Genomic DNA, 22,952 nt, shown 5'->3' on the forward strand with positions numbered 1-22,952 from the left:
TGCCTTTTATAAAATTTATGCCATCATGTAGTCAAGCTAAAGAGACTTCTCCATATTCAAGAGAAGCTCAAGTATTTATATAATCTTTATAAATATAATGCACTTAAAGACCAAAAAAATGCAGGAAAGGCAAAATCGTTCCACTGTCTTTCAGCATGTGCTTTTTAACCACATGTAAAACTTACACTATTTAAAATTTAAATACTTATAGGCATAAATCATACCTATTTTCTTCCATTGACACATGCATGCATTGAATCTTTTATTATTAAAAGATGAATTGCTCAATATATACAATGTAAATAGTAGGACATATTGCCATTGGGGACCTGGCTCTCCATTTGGCAGGATTTCTTTATTCCCTATCATATATCCACATTCCAAAGATTATTTTTATTTTATGCAAATTTACATAGGAAAATACTTTTTAAAAGCACATTTTGACCCAGAATATAAAATGAAATTTAACTAAAGGTACACACTGTGAAGATACTTCCAGTGAGTAAGTTTCACATATTCTGTCACTTGTTAAATATTTTTGACTACTTGCCATATGGCATACAGAGAGGGTTGAAGACAGAAGTAGATTTAAAAATGTATCATTCCATTAAACTAATTAGAGGTAGATTTAAAATGTATTGTTTCATCAAACTTCTTAGAGATGAGTGAAATAATTAAATTCTCTCTATATTTTGAATGAGCTTTTTGATCATAATGCTGCACCACAGGGAATTCTTTTTAACAGTACTGTATTTTTTCAATTATTTATATGCTGCCTATATTATCCTTAATAATAAAGTTTTGAGGCGGTCAGAATAATCTTATGAATATACAAATATTTTAGGTGTGAAATAAAGTAAAACATATATATCAAAATAAAAGTTTCAACGAAGGTAGCCTACATGAAATGCAAACCAAACCTTCTGGCAAAGTAGCTACTACAACTAAACTCAGCAAAATTTCCTCTATGGGGAATTATATACTAGAAGGCATTGCTTGAGAAAGTGGACACTGTTATCAACAATAATTTTGCAATATAAAAAAGGTAAAATATATGTACACTTTTAATATAATATTGTTGAACTTGAAGTTTCATAAGAAGTATATATCCAGCTTATATCTGGCAATATAGAATGCCACTTTAGCAACAATCTTATATAGCCACAGCTTTCTAAGCTTAAGTCATGTATACTGATTTCAAATAATTTTAGGTTGAAGTAAAAAAATTAGGTTAAAAGATTGGCATTTATTATAATATGAAAAATATTAAAAATATAATTTTAGCTATATAATTATTATCCCAACACACCACTATATGTATACATTATAGATAAATAACTACCTACTCTTAAGTTTAATCTGCAGAAAAAAATAGTGTTTTACCTTGATCAACAGATGTCTACTAAAAAAGGTTAAACCACCTACTTTATCAAATTAATTAAAATGAAAACATACTCCAATTTAAAAGTAACGTTATCACTTTGCATCTGAATTTGAATTTAAAGAACCCAAGTTATGTTTGTGTATATTTTTATGTTCTGCAGAAGAATACTTTGGAAGAAATATAGCAATGACTGCTAGCATATTTCTCAGATGATGGAATGGATCTCAAATCATGAAAATTTTTGGCAAAGACCCTACAGTTGGTGAGTTTGAGAGTTAATAGAGTCTACTTCTCCTAGATCTTTGGAAATGAATGCATATAAGGTGCAGATATTTTATAGGCCTATTGTGCAGAATGAAAATTTATTGAAAGAAATAATACTTGTCTAATATAAATTAACTTTAAAATTTAGATTTATATTTGAACACTGGAGTTTTGAGTGATAAATGGAAGCAGTTTATATTCAGTGAAAGATATTACATTCTGACACACTCCAAAATGTATATTATATGACTATTTAAGCTTCTGAATATTTAAAGGACACATAAAATACTAGTTTTAAGGACAGTTTAGAATCCTCTTTATCTAAGTTCATATGCCAGGAAGAGTGAACACTATTTCATTTTTGAGATCAGTGACATCTGACAACCATTCAATCTAATTCAGTGACAAGTTTCAAAGATGTGATTAAGTGAAGATTTGACCATAACTGACATATGAATTTTCACCCTAGGTTTTTAAAGTACTGACTTTGGATTTGTGATTTAATAATATATAGCAACGATCTTATTTGCTTTGTGCTATCTCATGTTGTAGATCTGATATTAATTAGAAAAAAATGGTACCTTGTGATAAGACTATTGATGAGAGTGCCATATTTAACCTAATTATGAGATTTACAACCATGTCAGTTAATATTAAATCTTATTAAATCAACAAACTCCTAGTTACATTCCTAGGATATATTTTGATACTACTCATTTTAAAAGACTCTTTGAAAGGCACTGGAATTGATACAATTTGAACATAGGACAGTGATGGTAATCACTTGAAGGATAGCATTTAAGCCCCACTGATAGTTCAATGCCCCATTATATTTGTAATTGTTAAAATTCTTTAGCAGTGAGAAAATATTCATTTGACAAGAAATGAATAGAAATGAAAATATCTTGCAGAGAAATCACATTGAAGAAAACTTATTAATATCTAAAGAAAAACACCTTAGTTTAATTTAAACAATTAAATATCCCTTTTTCATTTCAGAAAACAGGGGAAAAAAGAACTGTAGAATGAATTAAGAATGGCTCATGAAGGGGACTGATGACAAACAAGAGCGAGAAAGGTTAAGAAATTGTAGCATGTCTATCTGAGAGATGTTTCCCTCTTACCTGGGATTTGTTCTGTCTACCTTCAGTAAATCACAAATAAATGGAAGCTGGGGATACATTTTTCTCTAGAGCTAGTGTGGAGACAAGCATAAACACTTGGTAGTGTCATCCTGTTTCACAGGATTTCATACTTTTCTTTTGTTTGCTTTTTTAAACCACGGCCTATTTTATTACACGTGAGCTTTGCTCTCAGCAAATATTGTAATAAAGGTATCACTGCACTTAGAAGTAATTTCTTCTCAATAAGTGGTTTTCCAAAATAAATTATTGATAGCAGGAATCACTTTATGCTAAAACAGCCACACCGGTGAATGCAAATCAGAACATGAATGTGGCATCCAAGCTCTACAGAGCTAAGCTGTGAGCAGCATTCAAGTATGAATCACAAGTTAGAAGTCTGGAAAGGAAAGGAAACTGAGCAACAGGGTTAAACAAGTAACAAGTATGAAACTTGGGAATATGCTACAACTAATAATTTATGGCAGAGGAATAGGCTAAAGTAGAGGAGACACTCTACAGGAAAGAGGAGAAAACAAAATGAATTTGACCCAAGAAGATTTTGAAACTGCTGAAAAAGTATCCTTTTGAAAAGAAGCCGCTTCTTTTCTTTCTTCCCAAGAAATAATACATCATTACATTTTATGAATTCTGAAGCTATCCAAACATTCTTAGAAAAAAACTAGTGTGACAATCCATCCTAGTTGTACTACCAGTATTTTACTGATTTAAAATGATTTAATATTAGCTGACATAGTTGTAGATTTGTAATTATATTCAGTATGCCACTCTAATCAATTGCATTTCACAAGGCAATGAATTTTTATCATTTTTGTTTTACCCCTTTAAGAAGAAAGGGCTAATGTTTGAATTTTGGTATGTATGTATGTATATATTGTTGGTGGGGACTGAACCCAGGGCCTCTCACTTGGTAAGCACTTGCTCTAGATTTATGGATAAGTTTATAGAATTGGGATGATATTGATATGATTTTGCTATTAGCAAGGAACAATTTCTTACAAATGTGAGTGAGCATACATATGGTGTCACAGTTCATTGATTTTTTTTTAATAATAGAGACTAAAGTTCTATGTAGAATCCACTTTTGGCTTCTATATCTCTGTGCTTATCTTTAACATTTTCTATGTTTAAATTGCTTACATTTGTTTTTTTACAATCTCTTTCCTGATCACATTTATAAGAGTTTAGTCTGTTTTATTTTATTGCAAAGAACTAATTCCTGAATTTATCTAGTGTTTCTTCTTCCTAATTTCTTCATCTGTCTTTAGTTCCTACTTTCCTTAGAGCATTTTCCCTTTTTGTAACATTTTTGGTTGAGAGCTTTATTCAATTTATTTTATCTTTTTTTAATGAAGATAAAAACAAAGACAAAAATTGAACCGCTGGGTATAACCTAAAACATTTCTCATGGATTTTCATAGAGACTACTTTTTCCTCTACAAATGTGGCTTTGTACTCCTAGTTTCTTCCTCAATGCATTTTAAATTAATTGAACTGAATTTATAAATGTATTATTAATTTCTAATGTTATTATTATCAAAGAATATGCATCTTAAAAATTCTTTTGTGTACTTAAGGACATTTTTTCTGCATCCTAATATATCTTTTTAATTTGTACATGTGGTAGGAACTTCTTAAAATACATTAATGTTCTCCTGTGCCTGTAGTAAATTTGTGTAAAAGAGAAATCAGAAAGACTTTTAGCCTGTCTTCCTTTTTCTGATCACATTTATTAGAGATTAATCTGTTTTATTTTTTATTTATTCTTTAGGACATTTTCCCTTTCAATAACATTTTTAGTTAATTTTTCTCAGAAGTATGGGAAATAATATGATGTCATCTGGTCTCAAAAGTAGCCAGAAGTCACCTCCTATCCCTCTCAGGAGTAAATATATGGCCTCAAAAGTGAATACTTTCAGGGCGGGGTTGTGGCTCAGTGGTGGAGTGCTTGCCTAGCATGTGTGAGACACTGGGATCCATCCTCAGCATCACATAAAAATAAAATAAAGATACTGTGTCCACCTAAAACTAAAAAATAAATATTAAAAAAAGTGAATGGTTTCTTGGTTTTCCCAGCAAAGCTCACCTTGGATAACATTAGGATTCTTGGTATTCAGATTTCCAACTCCCCATTTTACCTAGGAAAAAATTAGGAGACACACCAACACCTGGGATGCTGATCATACTGTTTGCTGCCCCACTCTCTGATCACCCACCCAGCTTCTTTTCCCCTTCTTTGTATGAGAAGACTCTGTCACCTGTGGTCTCTTAACCTCTAGCTTCTGGCTGTGTTTAACCAATGAGAAGTACTAGAATGATATTGTAAGTTGGATAGATAAGCCAAGGTATTGATTTTCTCCCAATTCCAAACCCCTAGGTCTTGATTTAAAATAACTGCACTTTTTTACAGATTGTATTTATGGTTGCAGTTGCTGCCCAGTGGGCCTCTTCCAAGCTACAGATTCCATTATGTTAATCCTTCTCTCCCTGTGTCTCTTTTGATTTAGAGGTATTAAGGGTTATTAACTCATGCTAGTTAATCCCGGGGTACTTCATCATTCACTAACAGTTTCTTTAATCCTGCCCACATTTTTGTAAATACTTCCCTCATTTTACTCTTTTCAACTTTGTTTATGTATGTATAAAGTATGTTTCACACCAAGACAGTTATACTTGGCTTCACAAGGTCACTTGAATTTATTTAGTGACTAAATCAGTATATACCTCAGTGGACTAAAGATGAAAGTTATGTTTCTGCCTCTGAAAAGCACCAGATAGATATAGAGATCTGTCCATTCCGTAGGATAGGGGAGAGCATTTGTAATAATGACAGAGCTAGACTTTTCTGAATGCCTGCTTGAGAATTCAGATTTGTGTTTTATTGATATAAATGAAATTACTAAATTATTGCTTTACCTCCAAGTCCAACTTTATGGGGGATTTATCATAATAAATAGATATTTTATATAACTACCTACTATGTTTCAGAGTATAAGAGATAGAAAATTTATTAAATCAGCAGTATCTTTTTGTTATTCAAACTCTCATTGTTTTCCTATTAAACATGTTACAATCTTACTAAGATGATTTAAAGGCTCTACATAACAATATATTTCCATCAAATTTTATTTGTGGCTCTACTGGTATTTCTATTATTTAAGCTTTAGCAATAAGCTTTACTCTATTTTCATTATTGATATAACTTTCTTTTTTTTTAATTTTATTGTTGGTTGTTCAAAACATTACATAGTTCTTAATATACCATATTTCACAGATTGATTCAAGTGGGTTATGAACTCCCATTTTTACCCCGTATACAGATTGCTGTGTCACATCAGTTACATTTCCATCGATGGATGGCATTAGAGCAGATTATGCTAAGTGAAGCTAGCCAATCCTTAAAAAACAAATGTCAAATGTCTTCTTTGATATAAGGGGAGTAACCAAGGACAGGGTAGAGACGAAGAGCTGGAGAAGAAGAATAACATTAAACAGGGATGATAGGCAGGAGGGAAAGTGAGAGTTAAGGGAAATTGCATGGAATTGGAAGGTGAGCCTCAGGGTTATACACAATTACATATAAGAGGATATAACTTTCTTTAAAAAAGGTACTATTTTAAAATATTTCCCATATATTATTCTTTGTTATTTATTATTCTATCACTGACTTTTTCAATACCCTTCTCCATTACCAATTTAATTTATAACATCATTTTTATTTTTATTCATTGCCATCTCATTTGGACCAGAGTCCTAACTCCAACCATGGCTCACCAAATCGTTTCTTCCACCATCACCCACTACCTCTTTGTTGCCCTTGTCTATGTTTATTTTTTGCATACTTGATCTTCACTACATACTGAGTCCTCATTCCAAATACTTTTTCATAAATCTCAAGTTTTTTTTTTTTCTTATTAACTCTGCTTGGCTCATACCATACCCCTTCCCTTCCTTCAGGTCTTGGTTTATATAAAAACTTAACCAAGAGATCTTCCCATACCTCCTATTTTGTCCATCCCTTCTTCATATACTTATCCATCACTATATATATATTTATATATATTTATATAAACACAAATAAATGTATATATTATATATATATATTTTTTGTGTGTGTGTGCTCTATTATATGGGCACATTAAACATAACAAACTACAAAACAGAAAGGACTATTTTTTATTATGTTTGCTCTGATCATTGACTACGGTATCCTTAATCACCTAAAATACCTGACACATAGGAAACACTAGTAAAAACTGTGTTGAATATGAATATATTAACCTATTTTTAAAGGTATGACTATTAAACTTGCCAAACAATATCTTCTATGATAATTTGAGAATCTGTCATTTTTAAAAGGAAATTTAACTAGTCCTATCTACTATTTTATATAACATACTGCTTTATTTTTTACCCTGTCTCAGGCTATATTCATCTGATACAGAATGTTCAAATTCATCTTCAGTAAAGAATCCTGCTCTTGAACATTCTTTCACTTAATTGTGTGTTTATTCAATATGATAACAATCAGAGACTAATATGGTTGTACCTTGTAATATTTTCCATTTATTTTGTACTTCTTTTTATTAAAAAACAATGGAGACATATAAAAGAATAATACATGTTCCTTTGAACATTTGTGTCCTATATCTTTCAGCCTGAGGTTAACTCAGGTCAAGGTTATTTGCTCTGAGTTTTAATTTCTACATGAGAATGTTTCTTTTGAGATTCTGTCTTTTACTGCAGAAACCCCATGTTTTCATGCATTTCTCCGTTAGAGCCCTGGCTCAAATGAAAGCATTGTATAAATTTGCTTTAGAAGGCTTTTTAAATTTAAACCCTTATTTTGGGGTATTTCTCCCATAAAATATTAGAAGGTTCTCTATATTCTGTAAGAAATGTAGCCTTCAAAGTAAAGATCCATATGTTGCATTAACCACATTGTAATTTTGTATATTCATTTATCATAGTCATTCAATAATTTCATTAGACAGTTTAGGGACTATAATCAGATGGTGAAATGTGCTCATCATTTGGAATTTTGGAAGTTGTAATATCAGGTCTACTTTTCCTTCTTACAATTCTCATTTATGTTCTTTTTTTAGTTGAAATATACATACAGAAAACTGCATTTAATTGTACAGTTTGGTTGTACAATTAAATGTAGCTGTATAACAATCAACATGTTAAAACATAGAACATTTTAAGAAAATTTCCTTATGTATTTTACTGCTTGATTCCTTCCAAAAATCTAACCACTCTCCTAAATTTTATACCCTTGGAAGTATTTTGCTTGTTTTTGAAACTTAGTTAAAAGAAATAATAGTAGGCATACCTAGTAGACATACCTAGTGTCTCACCTCTTTTGCTCAAATTTATTTCAGGATACTCACAATCTGTGCATTATATATAGATATCATTACCTCATTTTCATTGATTTATAATATATCATCAGGGGAACATACCATAGTCATTTTCAGTTTGGGGTTTTATGAATAAAACTACCTTAAACATTCTCATGTGTACATTTTTGTAAACATAGAAATGTATTTATGTTGGCTGGATTCCTAGAAATAAAACTTCTAGGTCATAAGAAATGTCAATTTTGACATTATAGATAATGTCTGACTTTATTTAATGTTCATATGAATTATTATGTTAATTATGAGAGTTCCAGTTCCATGTCTTTGTCAACACTTGTCATTATTTTTCTTCCTAATTTTAGTCATATTGGTGAGTTTATATCGATATCATGTTGGAGTTATAATTTAAAATTTTCCTAATTACTGCCAAGAATTAATATTTTTATATTACTTTTGAACTTTTCAACACCTCCTTTTGAGTAGTTTTTGTCTAAGTACATGGGCCATTTTTTCCATTGGATTTTTTTTCTCATTTTTTAAAGTATAAATTTTTTAAAATATAGAAGAAAATCAAATGAGAAAATTGGAATATTCAGTATGATAAATGCATTCATTATCTCCAAACTGATCTCTAGATTTAACCCAATACTGATCATTTTTCAAATGGATTTATGATAGAAAAAGAAATATAATTATAAAATGAATATAGAACACAAAGGACCAAAAAGCCCAGAAAATCTAGCAGAACAACAATGGGTAATGTCTTAGTCACTTTTTTGCTGCTATAACAGAATATCAGACTGGGTGACTTGTAAGCAACAGAATATTATAAAGTTCATCAATGTAGAAACTGGGATGTTCAAGAGTGTGACATCTGTATTTGTTTAGGACTTTCTTTTTGTGTATAACTGCAGAAGGGCAGGCACCAAATCAGATAGGTATAAAGGGAGCTGAACTTATCCTTTTATCAGAAGTCTACTGCAAGGGTAACAATGTCAATTAATTCAGGAGGATGAAGCCTTTAAAACCCAATCACCTCTTAAAGGCCACTTCTCTTCATAATGTTACAATGGCAATTCAACTTTAATGTAAGTTTTGGAGGAGCTATTCTATTCATAGTGTGGGAGAAGCTAGTCTGCCAGATACCAAACCTTATCATAAACCAAAGTTATATCCATGACATGATATCTGTGCTTATATAGAAAAATAGAACAATGGAAGCAAATTGAAGTCTAGGAGCAAGCACACATATGTATTAACAAAGTTTTATGTCATATCTGGTAATGAAAGAGCAACAGGGAAGCAATATTCATTTCAATAATGCTGTTGTGTTGATTATATTCCAAATGAAAAACAACCAAAACTTAACCCATTCCTCATACCATATACAATAATCAATTTCAGATGAAATATAGATGCAAATTAAAATGCAAAATAATAAAGCTTATATAGATAATGTCATACTATCAGAAAAGCTTGACTAGACCAATAATTCTTAATCAGGACAAAAATGAAAGTTAACATTTTAAAAATAAACTATATCAAAATGAAGAAATTCTGTTTACCAAAATTCATCACTAATTAATTAAAAATATAACCCACAAAGAAGGAAAATATATTTGCAACTTATAAAACAGAGCTCATATCCAGAATATAGGGACAACTTATACTATTGATGAAGTTCAGGTTAATTTTTCTCTTTTCAAATCATGCTTTTGGTTTTGTACATAATAAATACTTGGCACAAAGTCACATAGAATTCTTAAGTGGTTTGTCTGCTTTATTGCCAAGATTTTTCTGATCCTATATTGAAAACTGTGAATTTGGTAATCATAATATGTATAGGAAATCCACATATTCATAATGTGTAAAAGTTTGGCAAAAACAAAAAACCTAAAATTCTTACCAAAGAAAACATATAGCTACAGTAATTGATCATTTGATAGGAGATTCAAAAGCTTATTTTGTAATCTTACATTATCTTGGTAGGGGAAATCCAACTCTATTTAATTAATTAAATCCAATAATTCTATGTATTTTTGCTGTTTGCCTTGCTCTTACAGTTTCAAATAGAATATGGGGTTTTGATATTTTAAAGGATATTTTCTTTGTGTAAGTTATAAACACCTTAATTTTTTTATAATTTACATGATTCTTATCTTTCAAAAGGGTAAGTATATCAGACTAACAATGAGAAAATCAGTCCAACAACTTTCTTCTGGCTGCAGAAAAATTGAAAATCTAATCTCTTTAAAAAATAATAAAATAATATTTCTATAAAGTAACTTTCAGCTGCTCAACATAACAGTGATCCTAAATTCATAAAATCAACCAATTGCTATGTACTTTCCACTTATATATCCTGTGTAATGCCCTCTCTCTGCCAGGTGAGCTAAGTAACATTGGGGGGGGGGGGCAAGTATATGTTATTACTAATCTATCACAGCTTATGGTTATTTTAAGAGTGTGTGATCAATGTATTTGAATTTATCCTTGAAAAAGAGGTATAATGTAATTAGGAAGCTACTAAAAGTGCCTGATAAATGTATTGGTCGATTAGAAAGGTTGTAGAAGTTAATCATAAAGGAGGACCATTTGCCTTTAAGGCCATGATAGAAGGAGGAACAAACATCAAAGTCGCTCAGAGGTGATTAGAACTCCTCTAATCTGCCAACTCATTGAACTATGTATTTTTTTTTTACTTTTTTAAAATACAAAACATATGTTTCCATTCAGTTAAACTGAACCAAACATAAGGATAAAAACATATCTGAGCCAGGCATGGTGGCACACACCTATAATCCTAGTGATTTGGGAGGCTGAGGCAAGAGGATCTTGAATTCAAAGCCAGCCTCCATAGCTTATTGAAGTCCTAAGCAACTTAGCAAGGCCCTGTCTCTAGATAAAATATTAAAAAAGGGCTGTAGATGTGTCTCAATGAATAAGCCTCCCTATGTTCAATACCTAGTACAAAAAAAAATCTGTAGTTCTTACCCTGAGATTAAAAAGTTATTTTTCTGTATAATTTATATTTTTGATATGATGCTTACTAATTTTCAGCTTAATTCAAACTTCATTACCATGAGGTTTGAACATACTGAGTACATAAATTTACATACAGCCAAAATCTATTTGTTGTTTTGAACACAGCTTTATCAAGAAATCAGTTTGTCCACTAAATAGAGTTGCATTGAGTAAAGTCCTAAAACAACATGGAGATCTATGTCATGTATTTCCCTGTCCTCTGTAAATGCATGCATTTGCTTCCTGGACTACATTAGCCACAAGCACACATGAAAGAACCAGAATTTCTGCTGTTCATAAAAACTAGTTTGATTTACAAGAGAATTTGGGATGCTTTCTCTGCACTGGGGGGCTGAAGCCTTCATTCAAACATTAACCACATTGCCTTATGGCATCCAAAGCCTTAGTCACTTACATTATTTTTCTGCAAGACCCGCAGTGCCTTGTTGACATTGTTCAGGGCATGAACTCTTGTAGATCCTTTTTCCTTTGGCTGAAAAACAAAAAGAAACAGTGTTCACTGCCCAGCACACAGACCAAAAATCCACCAGAAATAAAACAATTTATAATTTGAACTTTTATGTTTCAATGTTTTACATTTAAATAAACATAGGTCATGAGGCATTTATATAATGTACTTAAGGTTTTGGACTAATTGTCCCTGGCATAGTCTCTTTTTAGAATGAACCAACCACTCATTTGAGAAAGAAAGGCCCCCCGTTTTGTTCACAAAGCCTATTTAAAGTGATACAGAAGGATATTTACCAATAGGACAGATAATTAACTAATTTCCACATTTTTTAGGAAAGTTTAAAAAAGATATGAGTCATGTAAAGAATATATTGGAAAATAGGGTTAAAGAAACCATTTTTTTGAATATTTTCTTAATTGTCTTAGTTACTGAAGCTCAAAAGCTAAACTACCTTTGGTTCCCTTACTTTCTTTTCAGTCCCAAAAGTTATATCTCAATCTGTAAATTTTCAACTGACATCTATACAGTTTTCTGTAATATATGAATTATTTCATTTATTCAGTTGTGGAGCTTTAGAACACCTAGTACTATAATGCTTGTTGTATTTATTCCCTCCTTCTATTTTCCATTTCTTTTATCTTAACAAGCCCTCACTAACTATTGCTCAGAGCACATCATAACCTCCTTTTCTCACTCACTGTTCCTCCTTCCATTCATATTTACATCTTCAACAATGACATTGTTGAACTAAGTCCACTACAAGTGCAAATTATTTGCATAGCTCTCATCTCAATCTTTTTTTTTTTTTTTTTGGCTATGCTGGGATTGAACCCAGGTGTGCTCTACTATTGACTTACTTCTCCAGCCCTCTTTATTTGTTTATTTTTATTTCCATTTTGAGACAGGATCTTAGTTGTGGAGGCTATTCTTGAACTTGCCATCCTCCTGACTCAACCTGCAAAGTAGCTGGGATTATAGGAATGTGCCACCATGCCTAGCTCATCTCAATGTTTAGTTAAACATAAGAGCATGAACTATAAAGCTGACCCTCCTGGATTCAATGTTCAACTGTCACTTTTGCACTAGGTGACCTTGGGCAAATTTCTCAGTATCCATGTAGACCACTTTCCTCATCTGTTGAGATGGCTAATAAAAGCAATGGATCCATATTGATTCCTGAGAGAATTCAATGTGTTAATATGTATAAAGCACTTAGATTGGTATTTCTCACACAATAGATAAAATAAAATGTTTACTGTTATTATCATTGAGTTTGTAATTTGTGCTAGGTACTTGTATTCACTATCAATAAAATCTGTTGTTGGGCTGGGGATGTGGCTCAAGCAGTAGCGCATTCGCCTGGCATGCGCGAGGCGCTGGGTTTGATCCTCAGCACCACATAAAAATAAAAAAAAAAATAAAGATGTTGTATCCTCTGAAAAACTAAAAATAATAATAATAATAATAATATTAAAAAATTCTCTCTCTCCAAAAAAAAAAAAAAAGAAAAAGAAAATTTGTTGTTATGTCCCTTATACATATAGGGAACCTTAAGTCAAGAGTTAATACATAGCCATACAACTAACAATCTGTGGAACTAGAATGAAAACTTTGGTCTGTGCCTATTGAATCAGTTTCCACATTCATTTACTTTTCTCCCTCTAACTTCCTTGTGCATGCACCATCCAAATAGACTGTTTTCTACTTCTTAAGTTTTGCCCCATACATTCCAGGAATGCTCATATTCTTCCTGAGCAGTTCCCTAGCCTAGAGCATCTTGCCCTTTGAATTACCTGCTGAACTTCTCAAATTAAATAAAATATTCTACTGTTCAAAAAAACTTGCTTCATACCATTTTTTAAAAAACAATTTTTTAGATGTTGATGGACCTTTGTTTTATTCATTTATTTATATGTGGTGTTGAGAATTGAATTCAGTGCCTTACAAGTGCTAGGCAAGCACTCTACCAGTGAGCCACAACCCCAGCCCTTCCTTCATACCCTTTATCAAACAGTAGTAATACTCATTTCTTTTCAATTCTCACAATATTAACTAGCCTCATGAACAGGGATCTCCATAGTTTTTGTTTTTTTGTTTTTTTTTTTTTTTACGTCCTACAAAATTTTCCTCTAATAATGTCAAAGTGATAAAGGCTTACATTTGGTATGTTCCTACTTCCCACCATAAAGAGGAAGCCAATAAGTCCATAGAAAGACCAAACTTGACTTCAGATTAAAATCAAAGCAGCAAAATAAAATTTTAGGAATTTAAGGCTCTGAAAATAATTCAGTAATTTTAGGAATTTAAAGTTTTGAAAATAAATCAATCCTCTGCCTAATATTTAAGCAAAAGACACAGATTGTCTTATAAGCAACTGTATAAAAATTATAAGAATTAAGTAACATTTTCCTTTGCTTCAAACTCAGACATTTACATGTACACATTTACATACTTATGTGCATATTTTTCAGGGCCCAAAAATGCTACTTGTAAAAAAGCTGCAGTTTCTGATGCTGATGTGGAAGCTGAAATCTGTCCCCTTTTATGTCCTGTTGGGGAGTAATTTTAATTTTATAGTTGTAAAGCAAATACCTTCATTTTAACCATGGGGATCGCCTGAGACAATAATCTACATGCAGATGCTTCAAAATAGAATACTAAGATTTCTCATCAATAATATACACTACTGCCATTAGGACTGTAGGACATATCTCTGAAGAAACTATTAGGATTCAAGACCAGGAGTTGGAGTCTTGAAATCAGACACATTCGTGAGACAGGTGATGCTGCTTTCTGGGAAAAGTAAAATCCCCAGATCAGGGCTGCCAGATCTGTGTCAAGGATGAAGGATTGATTACAGATTCTGTTAGTAGCAATAACTGAAGTTATATGGTTTATATTGCCTTGTGTGGGTGTTTGGTGATTTTTTTCCCTCACCAACTATTTATTCCACAATGACCAATCTCATGGATATTTTGGTTGCCTGTTTTCTTCAATGCCTGCAACTCATTGGGTTCATTTTATCTCAGCATCTCTTTGTATGTATGGTTATATCTTTCTGTCCCAATGAATGTGCAAATCACTTTTATTATTTCTGTGTTTTGTGGAAATCCATTACTTTAAACACTGTGCCTATATGGAATTTGTTAACCCTGACAAAATTGCTTTGGGTGATGAAAGTGTCACCTCTATTCAGGAAGTTATTCAGGAGAGTTGCAATACCACAGAGAAGTGGTCATGCACACATCCAGAGGTGAAAAAAAATAAGTCATGTGCACATGGACAGGACAGGTTGTAAAAGCACAATCTTTTTTTTAAATTTATTTTATTTTATTTTTTTAAGTTTTTTATTGACTGATTTATTTATATCTATAATTGAAAGCAGGAATGGCTGCAGAATATAACAGAAACTAGGGACACACCAAGACACTTATTTCTATATCTATCTATCTATATCTATATCTATTATCTATATATCTATATCTATATATACATATATATATGCCTATCATGAAGATGCATATATAATGCATAAATTAACACATGTGTAATGCATAAATTATATGAATATATAAAAGTTCACAGTCACAAGATACAAATGATTATACAAAAATATAACTCTAACCAAGGAAATTAAGATAAAGTGTATACAGTGCCCTTGATTTGGCTAAAAGTTCAAATATAAGATAATAAATGTGAACTTCTTTCACTTGACTCAAATGATTATTTCTTTAAGTCATCATTTGTTCTTATATCAATTCAGATTCAGATTTCATAAAACATCAGTTTTAATTTAATTTAATATTTATCCCATACAGCAATGAAGAGGATTTAAAAATGAAAGCAAAGATAAGTCCCTTTTCTATAGAACTTTGGCATTTAATTGAGGAGAGATGTCATAGTCATAAATACACTGAAAATAATAATGCAACAATTAAATAAAAAATAGGTGCTCTATGGGGTAACAAGAGCAAGGATTTATCAGAGAGATTGTGGGAAAGGCATCACTGGGAAAGAGAATCCAAAGCTTCTCAAGAACAGTTAGTACAGAAGTACAGAAAGCAACACAGGTGAAAAATAGGTATATCTGAGAAAATGGAAAGAATTATAGGAGGCAAGTTGGAGAGCACGACTTTTGCCATTTTTGACTTTGAATGACAGCTTGAGTTTGTACAGTATCTACAAAGATTCTGCGTATAAGTGTATGTGTGTGCATGCCTGTGCTGCAAAGTTGTAATGAAGGGCAAAAAAGAGATTAAGACAGTAATTTAGCAGGATTCATTTGATATGCAGAATGGCTAACTATAGACAGGGGTCTTAAACTCTACTTAAAAGAATAATAGCAATCTAAGAAGATTATTTAAATCAGGAGATTTGGATTTAAGAGCCATTTTTCTCATTATGAGACCTTGATCAATTGAACCCAAACTCACATATGACTTTATTGACAATCTTATGTATCTCACAAGAATGCTCTGAAGTTAGACAAGATGAAAGTCCTTAAAGGGAAGTAACGTTCTCATTGCAGATGGTTTTGTGTATTAGACTAAAATGCCTGTACATTTATATACTGTGCCAATTTTTTTCTTTATTTATAAGCTAATAAAGGTTCATTGTAAAAGAATTGCCAAATACACAAAAGCAGAAAGATAATTTTAAGTTATTATGCATGAAAGCCTTCATAAAGACATTAGATAAGAAGAATATCAAATAGGTAAAAGGAAGTAATGTCTATTAATTAACATAAGCTATATTACTGAAAATTTTACTTTATTGTTCTAAATATGATAGACAGTGACAAAAATAAAAGCTATAATGTGAAATGGTTTTATACAGGAATAGGTTCCCCATTACTATTCAAATGTTACCTAGTAAATTAGTGATTTACTAATGCATAAATTGTACTGTTTGATTCTGGTTTGAAATTCTATTAAGATTATTGCAAATTTTCTTTAAAACAAGTTTCCTACCAGTTTTTGCCCTGTGAGGCCTTCGAGAAGGTCTAGGAGGCGTCTTCCATCCTGCAGGTCACTGAAGAGGTTCTCTATGTGCTGCTTCCCAAACTGAAATAAAAAATATATCCAGTTAAATCACACTTCCAATGAATCATTTCCATGATTATGCCTTTTGAAATTCAAAATTACATTTAAGGATATTTAATATTTCTAATTAATAAACTGCCCAGGGTGATGTATGAAGAGAGAAAACTGCAGGTAAAAAATAAAACAAAAAAATAATATCATCATTAGGTCAAATCTAGTTGAATTATTTCTGCCAGAATTAGAGATCTGTAGCCTAATTAATCTAATTAACACAATTTAATGAATGCTAATCCTATAAAAGACAAAAATAAACAACTAAATTTTCATGCAGTTTGGGGTAGGATGACAAATAAACATATAAAGAAACAAAGATCATATATGATTAGCCCTGTGTACTTGGAAGTAGAGTGTTTTGACATCCTTGTCACATGGAACATGTTCTCCCTTCCTACATATTTTTCAACCTGCTTCAGAATGACCCATTCTCCTTATAGATAACTGAAATTAGAAATATCTGATTTAAATAGAGGTGAAATAATTCTGTGAAAGCTTTTCACATATTTTTCTCAGTTATTTGCTTAGGTATTATACTAAGAAAAATAATAGTCACTAATAAATAATGTTTAACCTTTGTTGTAATAATTACTCAGAAGAGACACCACATAAAAGAGTAAATCCTATGACCTTTGCAACATTTCTGTAAGGTTAGCATCAATATACTCATCTCACAATGACATGTAAGGGCTCAATATGTGGCCCTGTGTCACAAAACTAAAAGGGGTAAAGCCAAGATTTGGGATCTGATCTGTCTAACTACTGGGGCTTTTGTTCTATCTTATCACACTGGTTCCTGGGCTTCTTTGTTCCTTCTATTTTATTATCTTTCAATAGCTTATTTCTTCTCACATATGCTCCACAAGCCTTTCTTTTTATGCTTGAAAGACTACAATCTCTTCATATGAGATCACCCCTAGCTTTTTCAATGCCCCAGTTATCTATAAAGACCTAATTTATCAGTCACAGATGTATATTGAGCAGCAAGAAACCTGAGTTAGGTAATGGAGCATACACTGATAAATCAGACAGATATTGCCCCTGCTCTTACAGTATTGCTTGTCCAGCATGGAAAACAATTATCTCTAAAATGTAAAACTACATAGAGTTAGTAAAAGGAACTAGGGAGCATATAATTGTGTGAATTTTGAGAGTTGGGGTATCAGGAGACATTTCCCCCAAAATGTCAATTAGTAAAGCTAACATTAGTCTTTGGGTGACTAGACTCTTCTTCTCCTTGGATTACATACAAACTTTGAATCTCATACATGTCAGGGAAATCCTTGATTTCCAGGCAAAAGCCATCCCTACTAGTTTGGAGACATGAATCAGACTCTCCCTACAGCCAGGTAGACATTGTTAATCACAAGTTAATTTATAGTGTAGATGCCTCCTATAAAGAAACACTGGCCTCTTCAGTAAGTCCTCCAGCCCCTACACTAACTTTCAGAATACAGCTACGCATATGCTATGAAAAGAATTAACTACAAGTTATCACTTTGAAATTCTATACAAATAATTCTTTTTAAAATTTCCAAGGCAAAATGAAAACAAACACAAAATGCTACCATGTAGGAATTTCTAAAAAGGAGTTTCACTACATATAACATCCAAATACATCTTAAAAACAGTTGCACCATTTTTGTGAAACTTTAAGGAAACTTTTCTACTAATAAGCAAGGAAAATGAATGTACTGTTTCTAGTAATGCTGTAAGGAATTCCATATCTGATATTTTGATGGTAATATTAAGGTGTTATCTTCACATTCAATGAAGGGATCCAATGCCTTAAGGCATTTTTTAAAATGCTGAGGACTTTTTTGAGCAACGAAATTTTATAGAAGCAGTTGAGAAATGTATGGCTTCTAAATTTCTCTAGAAAAGATCTTTCACACTGCAATGTGCCAATCTTTGAAGAAAATATAGTTATTTGACGGAGATGTGTGTTCTTATGAGAAAATATATATCTACATTGACAGATAAAATTTTTCAAACTGGGAAGATGTTGAATGGAAAAATTGTGTTCATTCAGAAAAGAGAAGCAGAGTTGGGAAATGTGACCTTAAGTCTTGGGGTACTCACCATAAGGATCATACAGCATCAGAGACATAAGTGCACTTGGGCTTGGGGGCAAGGGATCTAGACAAATGTCAAAAATTCATAGAGGATATTGCTTTTAGCCTCACAGTCTCTTTATTTTTTATTAGAATATTGCAGTTATACGTAGTAGTTGGGTTTGAACCAGAATCTTTTAATAATTCTTCCTTTAAAACTGAAACCAACCAACCAGAGAAGGAGTAAAGTATGTGAGCCAGTCAGAGGCCTTCAGGCTGACCAAGTTGGGGTACATGGAATGAGGAAGCAATTACATAATAGAGAAAAAGACACACTTCATATCACATCTAATTTTCTTTTTTTTTTTTTAGAGAGAGAGAATTTTTAATATTTTTTTTTTTTTTTTAGTTCTCGGCAGACACAACATCTTTGTTGGTATGTGGTGCTGAGGATCGAACCCGGGCCGCACGCATGCCAGGCGAGCGCGCTACCGCTTGAGCCATATCCCCAGCCCTCACATCTAATTTTCAAAAAGTCATATATGTTAAAATATCACAAATGAAATTCAGCTTCTATTGGTCATATCTACCTCATTCTTTAAAAGGGTGCTTCTCAGAATGTTTTCCAGTGGAACATGCTTTCAGCAATGTGATTGAATGAATTTATCCTGGAGTATGGCAGTATCAATTTCACAGCATTTGAAGGTTCAAAATTTCTATGAAATCATATGTTTATTAGAATTCATGGAGTTTTGGCCATTCTTTCTTAATGTATAGTTAAAATAAAAATAATTTCAAGTGCTTTTGAATAAAATTTCCCTATTCTATGATCTAATAATTTTCAATAAAATGTTTAATATTTAGCTTATAACTTCATAGACTTTCAGATGTAGTCTTATTCCCCAATGTACAACGAATTCCCCAGGGAAGACAAAACATCTCATTACTTTTGGATGGTTCTCAGTTCAGGGTTTTAACTACTTACTACTCCTTGGAAGTAGAATGTTTGATATCCTTGTTACATGGAACATATTCTCCCTTTTCACTGACTGTGTTATCTGTAGCCAGTGACTAAGACTTTCTCAAGCACAATTTACTCATTTAAGGAAATGGCTGTTGAATTATCACTTTAGAACACTCCTATGAGGTTTAAATAAAATAATATTACAGGTATGTCCTATAGACTTGGCGTGTAACAGGCAGTTAATAAATATAGAACACTTTTAGTGTTTTATTCCTCTATTATTCCTAGTCTATATCTTGATCTTGGGCTGAATTCTAGATATAGATAAAATTATCATATGTTATTTAATCTACTAGAATTTGCAGAGCTCACCAATAATACACTGTTGTCCTGTAGTTTGGCATCCCAGTGAGAACAGAAGTAATTTTCCATACACAATTAACAAGACTTCTAAATGTGGATGGTGAAGGGAAAGCACTTACAGACTTCAATCTCTTTGTCTCCTTTCTTGTTCTTTTAGCTATTTTAAATTACACATTCTTTTGTTTTCCTCCCTTTTCATCTTTGATATCTACGATGTCTTTTTGTTACAGGTGATATTTTGCATCACGAAAAAAATAATATGTTCTTAAAATTTCATCTTTAATGGCTTTATTTTCAAATGCATGAAAGTGACTTTGTAAAACTTACAAAACATTAAATCCTCTTTGGGCCATATGACCCTATTATCTTCTGTCTTCAATACCCTTCACAACTCATATTTTCTTTATTAAGTGAACTAAGTGAACTTTTGATATTACTCAGCAGTTTCATGTAGTGACTTATATATTGTTCTTTCTTGCTAACCTAAAAAACAAGATGAAAGGACCATCAAATGAGACAATAATCCTTCTGCAATATTGTCCACATGAAATTAAGAAATATGGGAGCCCAGAAAAAAATTTCAAAAAAGATCAGTGGAATAAACAAAATGGGAAAAAAATCAAAGTGAAAAATTGAAAAAGGGGCAGAAATTCATTTGTGAAAATGTTTAAATGGTTTCTGACTCCTCAGAGTTGCGTTGGTCTTTTAACCTGAAAATACAGAGGGATCAATACAATGTTCTGGCAGGAGGTAAAGAGCACAGAGATAATTTAACATGACCTTCTGGTTACAGAAAGGTCAAGCCATGGACATATCTGTTGCTCAGAAAGTCAAGTGACTTTTCAGTGATTACAAATCTCTAGATCATAGAAACACAAAAAGTGGAGTGCAGAACTAGGGATTCAAAACTTACTGGGGAGTGCTACTCAAGAGCTCACAAAAAAAAAAATAATGCAACCCATTATAGCGTGAATAGGCAGCTTTCATAGACGATTGTTTTCTTAAGTACAAGTTGTAAAAAGTATTTTATGTTGAAGCAAAAACATTTTATTGCGGTGTAATATACATACAGGAAAGTATATACATCTTAAATATATAGCTCAATGAATCTTCACAAACTGAATACATTTATATTACCAGTAATCAGTTGGAGAAATAGGATATGATCATTTCCCTAGGAATTTCCTCACACCCCCTTCTATGTACAAACCACCTCAAGAATGACCACTATATGATTTTTTAGCACCATCATTAGTTTTGCTCTAAAAAGGGGTCTATTAAAAACAGAAAAAAAATATTCTGGTTCAGGATTTCATTTGGGGAATCTAATGATTGAAAGACATAAGGCTTATGCAGAGAGACTGTGAAAAAAAAGTCATGTGGATGAAATATATTTTAAAAGCACCAAGAAGTGAAACAATTTTATAAATGACAATATTTACACTATACCTAGAATGCCTTGGTTGAAATTCCAGCCCTGTCATATCACATCCTAGCTGTGTGATCTTGGGCAAGTCACTTAAATTCTCTGTGCCTTCCGTGCCTTATCATTCCATTTTAATCTTTAAAAAGAGGATATGTTGTTGCCTGCATTATGGTAATGCTGTGAATATTTAAATAGAATAATGCTTTGTTTGTAAAATATGCTGTATTGGTGCTAGCTATCATATATTTATTACATTTTTAAAAACAAACAGCCCATATTTTTCACAATTCTGTAATTGAAGGAACTAACTTCAAAGTATCAACATATAGGTGAAATGGGATAATAAATATAAGGTATCCATCATTGTTCCTAGCATAAAAATATTTCATAAATCCTCATCATATCCTTCCTTTCCTCCTTTCTGTGAAACATCATCACCTGGAGATAGAGAATACAACTCTCTTTTGAATGCCCTAGGGTCCTAGCTTGGGTAATTTTAGGAGAATCTAATAGTGGAATGTTTACAAACATGAAGACAAGGTCTAATGAAATCACTGAAACTAGAAACTCAGGCATTCTATTATTCTTAGACTGATAGTAATGAAAAGGAAGACAGTGGTTACTGGTACCTGGACAAAGACAGACCAAAGAGAACCAACAACCTGTTGGAAGTTTTGCTATTGGGTGATGAATATAGTCCGACTACACTGAATATGTTCCCTGACCTTTCTTTCTTCCTTCTGATCTTCTTTCTAGGCTACTATGGCCAACCCAACTGGAAGCCAGAAGGCAGGCTATCTACTGATGTAGTCCGTAGAGTTAGCCACACAGGGGAGAGTAAGGCAGATAGTGAGCCCAGAGAGAGAAACCAAAGACATTCGATACCAAAGAAACAAATTTTCTTAGAATCAAGAGATCACTGTTAAGGTTGTATATGTCAGCAAATGAAGACCTGGATGTTCCTGTACTCTCTTCTAATGTTCTGTCTCTGGGACTGTCATTGCAAGGAGCCAACTGTACCACTGGGACATATCTTCTTCTTTAATATGGGTATCAAATACTAGAATGTTTCAAGAGCTTTAACAGAAGAAAATTAACTTGTATTTATCCATTATCCCTTAGCATCAAAAACTTTTTAGAGACTTCTGTATACCAGAAGCAGTACTCAAATCTGGCTACAAAGATAATCAAGAAAAAGCCAACTCATTCCTTGGAGCTAAGAAGTACTCAATAGCTAAGTTAGATAATATAATAGTTTTACAATCTCTTCAGATATAAAATGTTATTTGGCAGTAACTCTTTATAAAACATAATCACTAGGACCCAAAGTGTATGTTATACTATTAAGTACACAAGAAATGACTTAACCAGATTGCACATTAGAACTTTCAATAGGAACC

At 32.2% G+C, this 22,952-nt stretch overlaps 1 protein-coding gene across 6 annotated transcripts in view; it reads right to left on the bottom strand.

Annotated features, from left to right (window-relative positions):
• Nucleotides 1–22,952, bottom strand: part of DMD (dystrophin) — a gene marked incomplete at its 3' end in the record, with an annotated part of 2,539,585 nt that overhangs the window by 1,742,510 nt on the left and 774,123 nt on the right. For all 6 annotated transcript variants that reach the window (XM_081277777.1, XM_081277778.1, XM_081277780.1 and 3 more), the window contains exons 3-4: nucleotides 16,620–16,712; nucleotides 11,593–11,670 (exon numbers count right to left, since the gene is read on the bottom strand). In XM_081277777.1, coding sequence (XP_081133903.1) covers nucleotides 11,593–11,670; nucleotides 16,620–16,712 — 171 coding nt within the window. The remainder of the gene's footprint in view (nucleotides 1–11,592; nucleotides 11,671–16,619; nucleotides 16,713–22,952) is intronic.

The sequence above is a fragment of the Spermophilus citellus genome (assembly GCF_964194105.1).
Source record: "Spermophilus citellus genome assembly, chromosome: X".
Lineage (NCBI taxonomy): Eukaryota > Metazoa > Chordata > Mammalia > Rodentia > Sciuridae > Spermophilus > Spermophilus citellus.